This window comes from Giraffa tippelskirchi, chromosome X, assembly GCF_054371585.1.
Source record: "Giraffa tippelskirchi isolate mGirTip1 chromosome X, T2T-mGirTip1v1.2.pri, whole genome shotgun sequence".
Lineage (NCBI taxonomy): Eukaryota > Metazoa > Chordata > Mammalia > Artiodactyla > Giraffidae > Giraffa > Giraffa tippelskirchi.
The window spans coordinates 98,895,712-98,914,384 of NC_137289.1; the positions used below are offsets into that span (position 1 = coordinate 98,895,712).

Genomic DNA, 18,673 nt, shown 5'->3' on the forward strand with positions numbered 1-18,673 from the left:
CCTTTTCCTCATGGAGCTTACCTTCTCTTGGGATCATGTGGTCCCCAAATACAAGTAATTTATCAGGTGTTTGTAACTGCCATGATTAACATTAAATTGGGATAGTGAAATAGAGAGAGGGGATGATATCTAGAAAGAGTGGTCAGGGAAGTTCTAAGATTGTGACATTTGAGCAACAGCCTAGAGGAGATACCTATCTGGGAGAAAAGTATCCTAGATCCTAGTGGAAAAACTGGGGAGTGAAATCCTGATGTCTCCATTTTACTCCTGGGGAGTAAAATCCTCTCTTTCTCTAGAGAATGACTCAGTTGCCCATGGCCTGGGCCTTAATCACGCTCCCTTCACACACATCAGGGGCCTCTGCCCATCAGGAAAAGGACATTCTCCATTCCTGGGGAGGCTCATGCTGCACACAGGGTCCCTCACAACCTATCCTGCCCAGACTGCCCTCTTGCTGATCTCCCTGCCAATGACTGCTCTAACGGGGGAAAGAGAGGCAGGGATCTCTGCATTTGTGGTGGAGCCTCATGCAAACTGGTGAATGTGAGATTTCCCCCCAGCTGCTTGGAGGCTCAACTCTGTACCTTCCATGATCACGTCCCCAGGGAATGTGACGAGTCCATTCCATCCATCAGATAAGAAGCTGGGTGTGTGATGGGGAGACACAGAGACATACCCTGACAGTGAGTCAGCCATAGGGTCCCTGTGGCCCTGTGCCAACGCCCCCCTCCCCCACTCCCTGGCCAGGGTTGTGCTGAGTCTTTCCCGCCTCCTCCAACGAGCCCAAGCTTCCATCCAGTTCCTCCCCTCCTCATGAGCTGAGACCTTCCCTCTGCACTGGGCCTTGGGCGCCCATCTGCTAACGGTGCCCTCCTTGTTGTGGGTTGGGCAGATGGACTGAGAGAGTGTGTGTACACAGTTTTTGTCACAGGGCCCCTATCAAGGGTGGCAGTCATATCAGCAAGTATTTTTCTTATCAGGATTATTACCTGGGCTTCTGTGAACTGTGCATTATTACCCTCTCTGAGGATGGGGCCCCAAGCTTTTCTCTCTGTAGGGAGGCATGGTAGAAATCGTAGCAAATGTGACATCACAGGCCTGCTTCTAAGGCCCGTGAGAGTGGGGTCCATCCAGCCTCTCTCTTCAGACTGTTCTCGTGTGCAGATATATGAACAGCTGAGAGGCCCAACCCTCTGGACACAGACCCCCCCCCCAAACAGTTCTGAGATTTCATGCCCTGGGACAGAGATCTGCAAACAGTTTAGAGTGCTCATCCTGGATGCCAACCCAAAACAGCTCTAATAGGTCACACCTGAGGACACAGATGCACTCCAGCTCAGAAATTCCATCTCTGGCTTCAGATGAATTAGGATCCCTAACAGAAACAGCGTTGCTCACAGCCAGTTCTACAGGGGTAAGTTGTAACCTCTGCGATCCCTGAATGACACTGCGTCATGAAGGAATTCTGGGTGAAAAACAGGAAGAGGCACACAGTGCTTTGGACAAACTGGCCCTTATTTAGTCACACGCCATATCCTCAGATATGCAGGTGACACCACCCTTATGGCAGAAAGTGAAGAACTAAAGAGCCTCCTGATGAAAGAGAAAGAGGAGAGTGAAAAAGGTGGCTTAAAACTCAACATTCAGAAAACTAAGATCATGGCATCCGGTCCCATCACTTCATGGCGAATAGATGGGGAAACACTGGAAACAGTGTCAGACTTTATTTTTTTTGGGCTCCAAAATCACTGCTGATGGTGATTGCAGCCATGAACTTAAAAGACGCTTACTCCTTGGAAGGAAGGTTATGGCCAACCTAGATAGCATATTTAAAAGCAGAGACATTACTTTGCCAACAAAAGTCCGTCTAGTCAAGGCTATGGTTTTTCCAGTGGTCATGTATGGATGTGAGAGTTGGACGGTGAAGAAAGCTGAGCACCGAAGAATTGATGCTTTTGGACTGTGGTGTTGGAGAAGACTCTTGAGAGTCCCTTGGACTGCAAGGAGATCCAACCAATCCATCCTAAAAGAGATCAATCCTGGGTGTTCACTGGAAGGTCTGATGTTGAAGCTGAAACTCCAATACTTGGGCCACCTCATGCGAAGGGCTGACTCATTGGAAAAGACCCTAATGCTGGGTAGGATTGGGGGCGGAAGGAGAAGGGGACGACAGAGGCTGAGATGGTTGGATGGCATAACCGACTCGATGGACATGGGTTTGGGTGGACTCCAGGAGTTGGTGATGGACAGAGAGGCCTGGCGTGCTGCAATTCATGGGGTCGCAGAGAGTCGGACACGACTGAGCGACTGAACGGAACTGAACTGAATCTATATTCAAGACAGCAAGCTAGGAATAGAATGGAACTTACTCTGATAAAGTATATCTACAAAAAAGCAACGTAAACAGGTCGAAATGCAGAAGATTACTCATTTCCTATCGGGAAAAATGCCGATTATCACCTGCTTTAGTCAAGAGTATTCTGGCTGGTTTGTTCAATCCTGCAAAATGAGGAAAGGTTTAAGGTTTAAGCCAGTAGAAACTGTTGATATTCAAATATTATAGTATATTTTGAAAAGCAAAAATAATCTAGATCTAAATTTGTGGAATTAATATGCATATTGAGAGGAACTGTGGAACAGAAAATCTATATACAAACATTCTATCTCTACATACATCCTCAACTAGGCCATAAAAATCACAAACCATGAATTTTCAATACCATTAAATCCTCGGGGATAAATGTAACAAAAAATGTGCAAGGAGAAAATGAAACTTTATTGACAGAACTTTAACAGTCAAATATACAACATAAGAACAGCACAGACGGCTTCAGTCTATCTTCTTTCAAGCAAATCGTCGCCCTTCACCTATAATATATACATTAAAAAAGTTACTTAGCAGAAATTTCGTTGATAGGAGAGGTGTACAAAGTTCATCGCAGTTGTAGTTTTATAAAGTGGACTAAAACAAGAACACTACGGGCGACCCTCTGGCTTACCTTCAGTTAATCCTCTCTAGAGATTTTATCGACTTTTCAAGCCTATTACCAGTATTTTTAAAAACACACTACCCTTCCTAGTTATACAAGAAAATAAGGACACTGAGTTCAGAACAAATGAAATCAATTGAACCTATCAGAAGGTCGTTTTCAGTAGAGGGCAAAACTGTGTACACATTCAGTAAAATATCTAACAACAAAAAACACCCTAAGACAAACAAAATACACAAAAACTAAAACCAAAAAATCCCCCAAAAGTATCATTGAACTGTGTTGGTTTGAAATAATATTCCGAATATAGGACAGCTCAACAGTTGTTATCTCTGTTACTGCTTAAGTGAAGTAAAGAAAAAGGCCAGTAGTACATTTGTTTCTTCTCTACTGTGGAAGAGTGTAGAAATTTTCATTTGTTCTAATTCATCCCTGATGTGGTTGTTTTAAGTCAGTTAAACATTTATCCCCCTTTTTACTTGTGGCCCTCTTGTAATTCTAAATGTTTCTTGTCACCTTGGAAAGCATTCCAGTTGGTATAATAAATTATATGGGGACACTAATTTTCAGTCATTACTATCACTGGCGACATCAACATGTGAAGCAGAAATAGGACTTTCTCACAGCCACACCAAAAGAAGAAAGAGAAAAAGGAGAGAAGAAAAGAAACGGGAGAGCTAGAGGGAGTATGAGTGAGAGAGAAAAGCAAGTAGGAAGAGAGAAGAAAATCTGGAAAAGGAGATTTTTTGGTTTGTTTCTGAATGACAATGGCTTTTGAGAGACAACTCTGACCAATTTCAAAAGTTCATCCACGGTATCTTGTGATGTTTACTTATTTAGTTACTCTGGGCTATGTTAAATAATATTTCTTTTTCTACCCTATTAGACACATCCCATCAATATTCTAAAAATATGTGAGTTCCAGATTATACTCTGTTTTAATTCTGTAATCTACTGTTAGTGTCTTGTTCATATTTCTTATTAGGTATACTTGGGCTTTGTCCATTTTCTTCACAATCATGTAAACTGAGAGGAATGGACTGGCAATTTGGGGTTGGCAGATACAAACTATCACATTCAGAATGGATAAACAACAAGGTCCTACTATACAGCACAGGGAACTATGTCCAACCTCCTGTGATAAATCACAACAGAAAAGAATATTAAAAAATGTGTGTGTATATATATGTGTGTTACAAAATTATGTAAATTACCACATTGTGTTTATCTATTAGTTGAGTTTATTTTCCTCTTCCTGACGATTCATACCTGTCTTTTATTAAGTATCTTTTGCTTTTTCCGTTAGGTTTATTCTGTCGCTCTTTTTCTTACCTGTTTGTTGGGGGTAGGATTTTATATTTATGTACTTTATAATTAATGTATTTTTCTTTTTAAATACCACACATATTTAGGGCTAAGATGTTTCTAAGAGAACATTTTAATCATGTTCTGTAGTTACTTGAAAGTAGTCTGAAAGTTGTCTTTTCATCTACATGTTCTAATGGAATGGAACAAAAAGGTAAAGTGAAAATATTTAGAAGGCTAATACACAGTAAAATCTTCCCTAACCATGAAGTTCTTCCTGTAAAATTAGAACCATGCAATTAATTGTCAGCAATCTGGAGAACACCTATGTGAAAGATACTACGCTGATTACGTGGGAAGAACTAGAGTTACAGACTTTAACCTTCAAAACTTTTTAAACTCACGTATCAAAGAGGAAAAATAACATATTTGATATAGTGAGAGATGATTATATCGTGAGGCTCAGATTTTTACTAGTTCCTTAAGAGTGAGAGTTGGGTGTATGGCAAAAACCATCAGAGTAGTGTAAAGTAATGATCCTCCACTTAAAATAAGCAAAAAAACGCCCCCCAAAACAGACCAAACATGGGGGCAGGTAGTGTGCTTAGCATATGTATCTCACTCACACCTGCCTGGGATATCACTGACTAAATGCACTCTCTCAACTTGATCAGCCACAGAAACAGGAAACTAGACTACCTTTTGCCATTTTATTATTCAGTCACATCATGCTTCAATGGGGAAAGGATTTAAAATGCAACTAATTTTCCTAAGAGCTAGAGAATTCAGAATTTGAGAGAATTTAACAAACATCAAGCGGAATGTTGGCTCATTTTCTTTTTTAAAAAAATTAATTTTTTAATTTTAATTGGAGGCTAATTACTTTACAATAGTGTGGTGTTTTTTGCAATACATTGATATGAATCAGCCACGGGTGTACATGGGTCCCCCATCAGAAAATGAAATCTCAATTCCCCTGTTATAATTTGACTCTAGATGATATTTTATGATAAATCAATCAAGAAAAACAGAGTATTCTTGTATGCATTCCATCGAAGGGAATCAGAGAGTGCAAAAATCAGCATGGAAAAATTGGCATTTTAGTGTATCTGTTCTGAATTCACAACTTAAATGAATAAAGTTCAGTTTAGAAGTTAAGGGATTTACCTGAATCACACACATTATGTTAAAGCTGGTACTAGAACCTACTGAGCATATTTCATGTAAACTGATATTTATTACAAATGCATTCCGTATTTGTTACAAGCAGAAATTAGAAAAGAACCTGAAAATTATTAGCTGTTGCTTAAAGTACTTATACTCAAGGAAAGAAAACGGTTTCCTTTTGAATCAGTTCTATTGAGAAGGATGAAACTGGAGCCCATTATACAGAGTGAAGTAAGCCAGACGGAAAAACACCAATACAGTATACTAATGCATATATATGGAATTTGAAAGACGGTAACCATAACCCTATATGCGAGACAGAATAAGAGACACAGATGCATAGAACAGTCTTATGGACTCTGAGGGAGAAGGTGAGGGTGGGACGTTCTGAGAGAATAGCATTGAAACATGTATATTATCATAAGTGAAACAGAACATCATTCCAGGTTCGATGCATGAGACAAATGCTCAGGGCTGGGGCAGTGGGATGACCCGGAGGGATGGGAGGGGGAGGGAGGTGTGGGGGGGTTCAGGATGGGGAACACATGTAAACCCATGGCTGATTCATGTCAATGTATGGCAAAAACCACTACAATATTGTAAAGTAATTAGCCTCCAACTAAAATAAATAAATTTATTTAAAAATAAAAAAAAAAAGGAAAACGGTTTCCTATTTTCAGTTCGATATGGCTTTGATCCTGTCTCTTTATTGGAAAGTCTGTAAGTCAGGCACTCAGGCATCTGGGATGTGAACTATCTTTCAAAGAATATGTGAATTCTATTATTAAAATAATAGTAATGTTCCCTCTATATTATTAAAGATATAATATTCTGAAAAACAGAAACCACATAAATTACTTTCTGAATGGATGACATACCTGCTTCTGGCATTTCAACAGGCTCTATATTTGACGCAATCTCCTCCTAGACATCAGGACCATCTCCACCTTGACCCCCAGTCTTTGCCACAGCCAATTCCGGGAGATCAATTTCCAGGTAAGGATCATTAAAAAAACGCATCAATTTAGCTGTAAAACCTACAATATAAACAAGGGAATGATGATATTCATTCCCTCAGTGTTATGAATTAAAAGCCTTAGGTTAGTATGGTAAAAATGTGATGAGTAAGAAACTCAGGAGCATTATTCCAGGAATGTGTTGCTGGAGAAAAAGGAAAGCAGAATTTCCCGAAAGTCATTACCATTTTCCTTTTCCAGGGTTGTCCTCAGACAACTTAGATGCTCCCCCGACTTCTCTGTCTTGAAAACAAGGGAAAATTTCACCAACCACACGAACCTGCAAACTATACTCTCCTCAGTTTTTCAGGAACTGTCTGAAGTCCTTTTCTAATGTTTCCTTTCCTCCACTCACTGGGTATGTCTTAAGGCAGGATGCACTGATACACTTTACCTTGACAGGCACGCGGCAGCTTCTCTTCACCACGATCCACTGGATGCTCTTCATGTACTTCCTCCTTTGCAGGTGTGATATCATGAATTTCAGCTGGTGGTTCCCCTTGTTGAGGTTGCTCAACACTGGGCTGCTGGTCCTAGTAGAGTGGGCATGCAAATAAAAACTTTTTGTTGTTAATACATCTAATAGCATAACTATACACAAGACACAGATGTATCTGATCATAAGTAAACCTAACAACATTTTCCCAACACAATTCTATGTACTTACTTTTAATAAAGTTTCTCTTCCCACAGAGAAAAGTTAACTCCCATAAGAGTTACTCAGAAAGACTTTGGAAGCTATTTAACTCTATGTTGGGATGGAAGTATGCAATCTGTTGTTAATAAGCAGGAGGAGGGAGTCACTGGGCACATTTCCAGGGAATTTAACAGTATACTCATCCAGGCAACGCCAGACTGTAATATATCTGGATCAATGTTCCTTCCTAAGACACACTGTCACCCTTTATCAGCATGAAAGACCTTTATCACTGCATCTGTACTACTTAACATCATTTTCTCAAAAATAAACTTCTGCTAATAGAAAACACCAAATGGTAAGGTACTCACAACCACAGGTGCATCCAGCTGGGAGGACTCTTGATCTATAGGTCCCAGTGTTGATGCCACTTGCCCACTCATATTTCTCCCTGAAAGTAGAATGTTGTGATTTAGAAAATGTATTTATGACTAGAGCTATATTTGATCACTTTTATGGCCATATGTTGACTTATTACTTTTTTAAAAAATGTGAAAATACTTTCAAAAGAAAACGATGGTTAAGTATGAGTGTACATGCATTCCAATCACACTAAATACAGTTACTAGAAAAGCCATTTTTGTCTTTGCTAAGCTGGCAGAGAAATTACCTTAAGGTACACAGGAAGGCTCAATTTTTGTGAGGAAGTTTGATTTCACAACAGAATTCTCCATTATGAAGATATTTAGTGAAATACTGCTAAGAGTTAAAAATTCAGGACTATTCCTTTTGTCACACCCCTATTCACCAGACGTATCTCCCCAGCTCCCTTGGAATTCAGTTGGAACAAGAAGGCTCAGTCTTTACAGCCTGACTATGGCGATTTTCTCAGTGTCTGGGGCTGAAGTGAGTCTGCATGCAGAGCAACCGGTCCACGTCTCCCTTGACACCTTATCACAAAACCCGGGAGACAGTCACAACCCACCCACCCCCACCCCCGCGGTCCGGTTTCTAGGCCTTTCCTTAATCGCCCACCCCGCCCCCTGCCCAGGTCCCACTGCCGGCCCCAGATTCTGTGCTCTGTCGTCAGTTCCAGGGCCCCAGTGAACCAGATATTTCAAATAGCACTCCCAAGTCTCCCCCCCGCCCACCATCACCCGACCCCTCCCTCTTCTGCCCACCGAGCTTCCTCTCCAGCCACCAGGGCAAGAACTATGGCGTCACGACACCTCTGAAGAGCAAGATGACGACCTCGAGGGCCTTCCTCCTCAAAGGCCCGAAAACGCGCTGCCCGACCCGCCCGAAACTCGCTGGCTCCCCCTCACACGCTCGCACACATCAACTCCAGACAGGACAGATCTGTGGACCTACCTGGTGACTCGCAAGCAGTGAGAAGGAACCGGGACTGAGTAAACACAACCGCCTCAGGCCCAATGCTCCTCACAGAATGCGCGCTACTTATGCGCACCAAGGCGCATGCGCAGTAGCGGGTGTACCTGCACACACTGCGCATGCTCCCTGAGTTCGGCGTGTGCCGAGCACGTTGAGCTTTTCTCGCTACTGAGGTAGAGTCCTGGAACCGCAGGGTCTCTGGAGGATGAGAAAGGGGGTTGAAGACTATCTTTTTTTCCTTCCAGTGCAGTCTTTCTTACGCATCCACAAACTGTGGTGATAGGTAGTCCCAGGTTACCCTTAGTGGAGAATGTGTCTCAGGAAGACATTTATGACAGGAATAGACATTACTGGTTTGAATACCTATTTTTATACATGCTTTGATGAACCATTTCCTTCTCTGCTTCTGGGTTTTCCATCATGCTTGCAATGGCTTTACTCACTTCCATAGAATAGACACAGAAATATGTACCTCCGTTTCCATCTGTTGCTTGGAGCATTGCACATTTATATCTCTGAACTGGTAACTGATTTCTCAGAATATACCTCTGGTTCCTGTACAATATTGTTCTTTTAGCATCGGACTTGACTTTCACCACCAGACACATCCACAGCTGGGGGCTGTTTCCACTTTAGCTTAGCCTTTTCATTCCTTTTGTAGCTATTTCTTCACTCTTCTCCGGTAGCATATTCTTCTTATTCTCAAGAATTTCGGTACTTCCTAGGAGTTTTAATTTTAGCCAATTTTACCCAAGAGAAAGGAAAACATATTCACACAAGGACCATTACTAAAACATCCTACTCATGTACTCCTAATAGCCAAAACTAGAAACAACCAAACTATTCAACAACTGGTATGTAGATGAAAGAAAAAAGAGTATACTCATGCATAAGAATACTACACAGTCATTTCAAAAGGAACTACTAATGCATGTAACAGCAAGGAGGCATCTCAGCTGTGCCACTGAGAGATGTCAGACACAGAAAGCTATGTGTTATATGATTTCATGTCAATGGGTTTCTGGAAAACGCACAACTATAGGCACAGAAATATATCTGTGGTTGCCAGGGTATAGGAATGGAGGAAGGAATCTGAATGCAAATAGCCGGAGGGAGCATTTGCTTTTTTTTTTTTTTAATAAATTTATTTATTTTAGTTGGGGGCTAATTACTTTACAATATTGTAGTGGCTTTTGCCATACATTGACATGAATCAGCTATGGGTTTACATGTGTTCCCCATCCTGAACCCCCCTCCCACCCACTCCCCATCCCATCCCTCTGGGTCATCCCATTGCCCCAGCCCTGAGCATTTGTCTCATGCATCGAACCTGGAATGGTGTTCTGTTTCACATATGATAATATACATGTTTCAGTGCTATTCTCTCAGAACGTCCCACCCTCACCTTCTCCCTCAGAGTCCATAAGACTGTTCTATGCATCTGTGTCTCTTATTCTGTCTCGCAATAGGGTTATGGTTACCGTCTTTCAAATTCCATATATATGCATTAGTATACTCTATTGGTGTTTTTCTTTCTGGCTTACTTCACTCTGAATAATGGGCTCCGGTTTCATCCATCTCAATAGAAATGATTCAAATGTATTCTTTCTAATGGCTGAGTAATATTCCATTGGGTATATGTACCAATGCTTCCTTATTCATTCGTCTGCTGATGGACATCTAGGTTGCTTCCATGTCCTGCCTATTGTAAACAGTGCTGTGATGAACACTGGGCTACACGTGTCTCTTTCAATTCTGGTTTCCTTGGTGTGTATGCCCAGCAGAGGGATTGCTGTGTCGTATGGCAGTTCTATTCCCAGTTTTTTAAGGAATCTCCACACTGTTCTCCATAGTGGCTGTACTAGTTTGCATTCTCACCCGAGGGAGCATTTTCAAACCAACGGGACGTTTTCTACCTTTTTGTTGTGGTAGCATTTACGCAATGGTATGCATATGTCAAAACTCGACAAACAGGAATGCTTTAAAGCATTGACTTCTCTTGTATATAAATTATGTCTCAAGCTTCTCTTCACCACGATCCACTGGATCCTCTTCATTTATTTCCTCCTTTGCCGGTGTGATATCCTGCATTTCAGCTGGTGGTTCCCCTTGTTGAGGTTGCTCAACACTGGGCTACTGGTCCTAGTAGAGTGGGCATGCAAATAAAAACCTTTTGTTGTTAATACATCTAATAGCATAAATATACATAAGACACAGATATATCTGATCATAAGTTAACCTAACAACATTTTCCCAACACAATTCTATGTACTTACTTTTAATAAAGTTACTCTTCCCACAGAGAAAAGTTAGCTCCCCTAAGAGTTACCCAGGAAGACTTTGGAAGCTATTTAAATCTATGTTGGGATGGAAGTATGCAATCTGTTGTTAATAAGCAGGAGGAGGGAGTCACTGGGCACATTTCCAGGGAATTTAACGGTATACTCATCCAGGCAACACCAGACTGTAATATATCTGGATCAATGTTCCTTCCTAAGACAAACTGTCACCCTTTATCAGCATGAAAGACCTTTATCGCTGCATCTGTACTACTGAGAGGGCAACCGGCAGGAAGGCCAGGAGTCTCCAAACGGAGGAAATAGGCTGCAAGTGTCAGACATTTTCTCTCTCTCTTAAGCGGCAGGATGAAACAAACTAGGGATATTTTTTCCCTTCTCTATACAAATTTAAAAGAGGTTTCTCTTAAAATACTGTGTGGCCATGACACCTGGTTTCACCTGAAGTTAACTATTCTCAAACTTTGAGTTAACCAATGCATTTTTCTTATGGAAATGTTTGTCTTAAGCTATGTTACTGTACTCTGCATTTACCCCAAGCGCTGTCTTCCGCCTAATGGCTCAGAACCTACTTGACAAACCAGTATGTTATACTCAGACACTGTTCCCCTAATCTATGTAGATGAAACTATTTGCATGATCTGCCTTTCTGCAAAATTCAAGTCAATCGTTTTATGACCCGGGATGTCTGGTGCCCAGATTATTCCAAAATACATCTTATGGATGAGGGGCCTGGTGCCCTTCTGAGTTTAAGACATTCCTTTCTTTCATTAACAAACTGCTAGTGACTATATATCATCCAGCTGAAGACTAGCAGGGGGGTACTCTTTCTACCCCCTTCCGATGCCTATGTCAGAAGCTTTCTCTATCTCGTTTACACTTTAATAAAACTTTATCACACCAAAGCTCTGGGCGATCCAGCCTCGTCTCTGGCCCCGGATTGAATTCTTCTCCTCCAGAGGCCAAGAATCCCGGCCGTCTTTCTGCGGCTCAGCAACGACCTCACTACTTAACAATATTTTCTCCAAAATAAACTTGTGCTAATAGAAAACATCAAATGGTAAGGTACTCACAACCACAGGTTCACCCGGCTGGGAGGACTCTTGATCTATAGGTCCCAATGTTGATGCCACTTGCAAACTCATATTTCTCCCTGAAAGTAGAATATTGTGATTTAGAAAATGTATTTAAGAGTACAGCTATATTTGATCACTTTTATGACCATACGTTGACTTATTATTTTTTTAAAAATGTGAAAATACTTTCAAAAGAAAACTCTGGTTAAGTACGAGTGTACATGCATTCCAAGTACACCAAATACAGTTGCTAGAAAAGCCATATTTGTCTTTGCTAAGCTGGCAGAGAAATCACCTTAAGGTACACAGGAAGGCTGAATTTTTGTGAGGAAGTTTGATTTCACAACAGAATTCTCCATCATGAAGATATTTAGTGAAACGCTGCTAGGAATTAAAAATCCAGGACTATTCCTTTTGTCACACTCCTTTTCACCAGGCATATCTCCCCCAACTCCCTTGGAATTCAGCTGGAACAAGAAGAAAGGCTCCGTCTTTACAGCCTGATTTTCTCAGGGTCTGGGGCTGAGGTGAGTGCATGCAGAGCAACTGGTCCACGTCTCCCTTGACACCTTATCACAAAACCCGGGATAATGAAGAAGGAATTCCTGGGGCCTGGACTCCATCTTAGGCCTGTTGGTGCTGATCATGCTCGGCCACCTCTCTAATGGACTCTGAACTCTGTGCCTAGTGCCTGTGAAAACGACAATAGAAGGATAAGACCCCCTCCGGACAGGGGAACCTTGAAGATCCTATCCAGGTTACTCATCGCCTAAGAGAAAACATACACTAATCACCCCTGTCTCTGGACAGGCCGTAAATGTTTCTGTACCTATCGGAGTGTAACCTCCGGCTTATTGATTATTGGCCAACTGTTTAACTGTTTGAACACATAACACCTAAATGATGAGATTACTGTGATTGTATTTACCCTTCCTTTGTTTATGTAAGTCTCCAGGAATTTGGGGTGGTGAGTTCGGACACGTACACATGGGGTATAAAAGATTTTCACAAATGCTGGTCGGGGTCCTTGGCTAAGAGGAGACTCTGCCTTGGGCCCGCCGGTGTAATAAACTGCCCTCCATTACCTGCATTGTCCTTCTGAGTGAGTTTGTTCCCCAAAACGCGTGGCTATAACAATACAGTCACAACCCCCCCGCGGTCCGGTTTCTAGGCCTTTCCTTAATCGCCCACCCCGCCCCCTGCCCAGGTCCCACTGCCGGCCCCAGATTCTGTGCTCTGTCGTCAGTTCCAGGGCCCCAGTGAACCAGATATTTCAAATAGCACTCCCAAGTCTCCCCCCCACCATCACCCGACCCCTGCCCTCTTCTGCCCACCGCCCTTCCTCTCCAGCCACCAGGGCAAGAACTATGGCGTCGCGACACCTCTGAGGAGAAAGATGACCACCTCGAGGGCTTTCCTCCTCAAAGGCCCCAGATCGCACTGCCCGACCCGCCCGAAACTCGCTGGCTCCCCCTCACACACTCGCGCACTTCAGCTCCAGACAGGACAGATCTGTGGACCTACCTGGTGACTCGCAAGCAGTGAGAAGGAACCGGGACTGAGTAAACCCAACCGCCTCAGGCCCAACGCTCCTCACAGAACGCTCAGGATGTATGTGCACCAAGGCGCATGCGCAGCAACGGGTGCACGTGCACACACTGCGCATGCTCCCGGAGTTCGGCGTGTGCCGTGCACGTTGAGGTTTTCTCGCCACTGAGGTGGAGTCCTGGAACGGCAGGGTCTCTGGAGGATGAGAAAGGGGCTTGAAGACTATATATTTTTCCTTCCAGGGCAGTCTTTCTTATGCATCCACAAACTGGTGATAGGTAGTCCCAGGTTACCCTTAGTGGAGAATGTGTCTCAGAAAGACATTCGTGACAGAAACAGACATTACGGTTTTTAATACCTATTTTTATACATGCTTTGATGAACCATTTCCTTCTCTGCTTCTGGGTTTTCCATCACGCTTGCGATGGCTTTACTCACTTCCATGGAATAGACACAGAAATACATACCTCTGTTTCCATCTGTTGCTTGCAGCACTGCACCTTTATATCTCTGAACTGGTAACTGATTTCTCAGAATATACCTCTGGTTCCTGTACAATATTGTTCTTTTAGCATCGGACTTGACTTTCACCACCAGACACAACCACAGCCGGGGGTTGTTTCCACTTTGGCTTAGCCTTTTCATTCCTTCTGTAGCTATTTCTTCACTCTTCTCCAGTAGCACATTCTTCTTATTCTCAGGAATTTTCGTACTTACTAGGAGTTTTAATTTTACCAAAGACAAAGGAAAACATATTCACACAAGGACCATTACTAAAATATCCTACTCATGTACTCCTAATAGCCAAAACCAGAAACAGCCCAACTATTCAACAACTGGCATAGAGATGAAAGAGAAACAAAAGTGTATACTCGTGCAGGAGAATACTACACAGTCATTTCAAAAGGAACTCCTAATGCATGTAACAGCAAGGATGCATCTCAGCTGTGCCACTGAGAGATGTCAGACACAGAAGGCTATGTGTTATATGATTCCATGTCAATGGATTCCTGGAAAAGGCACAACTATAGGCACAGAAATATATCTGCGGTGGCCAGGGTATAGGAATGGAGGAAGGAGTCTCAATGCAAATAGCCCAAAGGAGCGTTTTCAAACGAATGGGGCGTTTTCTACATTTTTGCTGTGGTAGCATTTACGCAATGGTATGCATATGTGAAAACTCGATAAACGGTAATGCTTTAAAGCATTGACTTCTATTGTATATAAATTATATCTCAATACCTCTCACTTTTTTTTAAAAGGAAAAGGAACTTTAAGTATGTAAATACTGGTTATTGTATCCATCTAGACCATGAGCTCATAAACATAAAAATCTTATTTGGAATTCTTTCCAGACCTGGCCAACTTCCAGGATTTCCCATGACACCTTTGTACCCTTATGACAGGACACAGAAACTTGGTCTTAACCATGTTTACAATTCCCTCTCCTTCACTTCAAGTCCATATTCTTGCTGAGTTCTGTCACTTTTACTTCGAAAATCTCTAATGCATCTACTTTTTCCAAAGTCCACCGCATCTGCTCTAGTCCAAAGCCTCCCTCCATTTAATTGTCAACGCCCTTGAGTTTGTGTCATACCCCTTGGGTTTGTGCATCAGAGAAAACAGACAACCCTGTCACATGCTCTCAGTGAAGACAGCCTGGCAGTAGGGAAAATAAGACCATGCCTCTGCTCCAGTAGTGCCTAGACACGTTGTCCATGTCAATCAGAACTGAGGAATTCTTGTAAAAAGTGCAGATGCCATGATCTACATTCAGTGGATCTCACTCAGTGCGGCTACAACAGTGCCCTAGAATCTGTGAGATTACACTATACTTGGGAAACTTTCAGGGACTTTATTAAACCCCTTTGGTAGCGAGACTCAGCAAAATAAGGGAAATAGAGATCGGAACAGATATTAGAAAAAATATACAGATAATCGACAAAACCCAAAGCTGGCTCTTTCAAAAGGTCACTACGAATTCATAAATTTCCACCCAGAAGAATAAAACAAAAGCAAGATAACTATAGACAAAACTTACCAATATCAGGAAAGAAATAGGTTACAGATTCCACAGAAATTAAAAGGATTCTATGAATAAGTTTATAGTCATAGAATAACTACATCTGGCAATTTAGGTGAAGCGGGACAAACTATCAAATTTCAGTGAAAAAGGAACAGATAACCTATTTTAAAAGCAAGCTTGTAGTTGAAAAATTCACAGAAAAGAAATCTCCAGCCCCAGGTGGTATCCCAGGCACAAAAGAGAAGGGGAGGGAAAGAAAGGGTAGGGACAGGGACAAAGTAAAAAATATATATCTATATATCTATATATCTATATATCACTCCAATCATTTAATCAAGGTGATTTGGGCCAAATCCAAGCAATGTGATGAGACCATTCATTTTTTTTTCTCATTGTCCTCCAGCTTCCCCTTCCTGCCTCTCTCCTTTGCCCCAGTTCCCTTTCTCCTTCTTAAGTCCTGCCCTCCATCAAGGGCAGGCAACGATATGAGGCATGATTCCCACATTAAAACTGAGGTACGCTGCTCGGCTGACATTCAACGTGGATGCTATCATCCCTGCAGCTGGTACACTCAAGTTCTCTGTCTCTCCTGACGGACCAGAAGGTTTCACTCCTAATTTCAGGTATAGGTAGGAGAGAAGGTGCAGGGCACATGTTGGAGCCTTGAGTCCTTCATCTGTGAAATGCAGATGACCACAAACTGGGGGACAAACAGAAATAGCAGCACCAGGCCCCTTTCAATGAGAGCTACGTGCCAAACCCAGTGCATCACAGGACTCCTTGACATTCAGGAGCACGCCAAGTAGATTTCCATGCGAGGACTGTTGCATTTGTTGTTCCTTCTGCCTGGAATGCTCTTCCCTTAGGTAACCCCACGACCTGCTCCCTCACTTCCTCCAGATCTCTGCTTACTTGGCATCGTTCAGGGAGACTTTCCCTCATTATCTTGAAGAAAATCATAATATCATACCCACATACACCTTTTCCCCTGATCTAGCAATATCTTTCTTCATAGTGCCTGCCACCCTTGATTTACTTACTGACCACCAAGTCTATGCAATGAGAGACTTGGTTAGTTTTGCCCTGTCCCAAACTCCTCCAATAGTGCTCAGGTCTATGGCAGGTGCTCAGAAAACATTTGCTGAAGGACAGTCTGGAGGCAGGCCCTTTAAACACATTGCTAACATGCACAGGTACCCTCCAAGATGGGCACTGGCCCCACTGTATTAATTATGATACATACTGAGATTTCACGAGACAAGTGATACACTCAACAACACACAGTCAGCATGTCAGGTTCCCGGCTTCAGAATCATATCTGCCAGCTACCAAATCCTCACTTCCTGGACAGAGACCTCACAGCCAAGAACGTAAGAGGTTTTATTTCTAACACGAAGACTTCCAACAGCTCATAGACAGCCAGAGACACCAAAAAGAGCTCACTGAATCTCTGCACAGAGAGCACACAACTCGAGTCTCAGACGCTCAAACACAACAGAGACCATAACCATACACGCTGTGACAGAGACCCTGCAAACAGTCCAAAGTCTTCCAGACAGAAACAAATGAGAACTGCACAGATGCTTCACATCATGGAGACTGACTCCCAAACCACGCGGACACTTACCGACCTAATACAAACCCTCCTAAACGGAAAGGCAGAAGTTTTAATAACTCAAGAATATCATATAATCTTAAGACAAAGTTCCCAGACAAAGGAAAAATTTGCAACCTCTGCATAGAGCCCCAGGCAGCTGATCCTTTACACCTTTAGACTAACCCATCCTTAAAGCAGCACAGAGGCATCACAACTTGGAACCCAGAATCAAAAAGCTCAGTGATCTCACATTCTGGGGTGCAGACCCCTAACACAGAGATCTCACACACAGGGACTGAGAGGCAAGAAACCTCCAAAGATGCACATCCCGGTATACAGGCACACATCCTAGAGGCTTTGTATTATGGCTCACAAAATCCACTCACATCAAATGTCCCATCACTCACAATTCCGCCCAAAGGCTCAAGGAGATCAAATGTAGCCAAACACCACCTGTGTTGTCACACGTAGCAACACACAATCCCAAGGTGCCAGATACAGTATACTCTCCAGGGAGAGACACCAAACTCAGAGACCTCTCCCTGGACATGAATTGCGTGCATTTGTGTGAAGACCGTGCGCTGCCACAGGATCCAGACTGAGCGAGAGCTAAACAAGACTGAAACGCAGTCACCATGCACGGCCAGTGACCGCGCCAAACCTCGCCACTAACCAGAGCAGCTATTCGACCCCTTTGGGAAAAGCAATAAAACTCGGAGGAAAATTGCATGCTCTGCATCGTTGCGCACGCTAACGCAGGCGCACGCGTATACACGCGCCTCTCGCCCTCAGTTCCAGTTCTGTGCCCACAGTGCCCGCAATCACGCGGTGACCAGTCACTACCCAGAAAGCTTCTCTGACGCCATACCCAAACCGACAGCAGGTCTCTCGCTCCGTAGTCGTCCCACCAACGAAGGGGTGGAGTTGGAAAAGAGACGAAGAAAGTTTCCGCTGAATACCAGTGTCCACTCGGATTCGAAAGCAGCGGGAAGACGAAGAGGAGCGAATCGGGATAGACCCAGAGGCGCCCTGAGCGCCGCGCCTGGGAACTGTGGTCCATGCCTGACGCGGTGTAAGGGGGCCCTCCCTGCTGTGGAACGCCCTCTCCCAATGGTACCTTCCAGAGTGGGGGGGGTCTTACCGCTTCCCCTCAGTGGTATATCCCAGGACAGAACTGTTTCATCTCGCGCGCCCCTTGCTGGTGGGATTGGGGAACAGCAGATATAGATGCCTGGGGACCATTCCAGGATGATCCGCAAAGGGCGGAAGGGCAAGGTTAGGGTGAAAACCCCACAGATTGCTGCCATCTTGGACTCAAAAAGAAGTCTTCATAAACTGAAGATTACTTGTCTATAGTGACCACTGTCGTAACAAAGAGCATTGAAAGCATTTTATCTATGCTGCGCATCGTAGTTGTTTGAGCTTTCCAGTTTAAGGCAGAAATATCCAGCCACAGTCCCCCAGTGGGCAGGGTAAGTAAAGCTTCCGACTGGAATCTGAGGTCCTGGCGTGGGGAAGGCCTCTGACGTTGACCGCGAGTAATATGTGAAAAAGACAACAGGACCTTCCATTCTGTTAGGAAAGGGGTCAATTTCGAGGAGACCCAAGGACACCACCTCGTA

At 43.2% G+C, this 18,673-nt stretch overlaps 1 protein-coding gene across 1 annotated transcript; it reads right to left on the reverse strand.

Moving 5' to 3' along the window:
* Nucleotides 1–2,755: 2,755 nt before the first annotated feature.
* On the reverse strand, nucleotides 2,756–18,163 carry LOC145537183 (uncharacterized). The gene is made up of 8 exons (XM_081568000.1): nucleotides 13,405–18,163; nucleotides 11,878–11,957; nucleotides 10,541–10,649; nucleotides 8,487–8,705; nucleotides 7,487–7,566; nucleotides 6,873–7,011; nucleotides 6,341–6,499; nucleotides 2,756–2,868 (listed from the first exon to the last, which is right to left on the reverse strand). Exons 3-7 carry the CDS (start codon nucleotides 10,596–10,598, stop codon nucleotides 6,387–6,389), a joined length of 609 nt encoding a protein of 202 aa, XP_081424126.1. The 5' UTR covers nucleotides 10,599–10,649; nucleotides 11,878–11,957; nucleotides 13,405–18,163; the 3' UTR covers nucleotides 2,756–2,868; nucleotides 6,341–6,386.
* Between the last annotated feature and the right edge of the window lie 510 nt (nucleotides 18,164–18,673).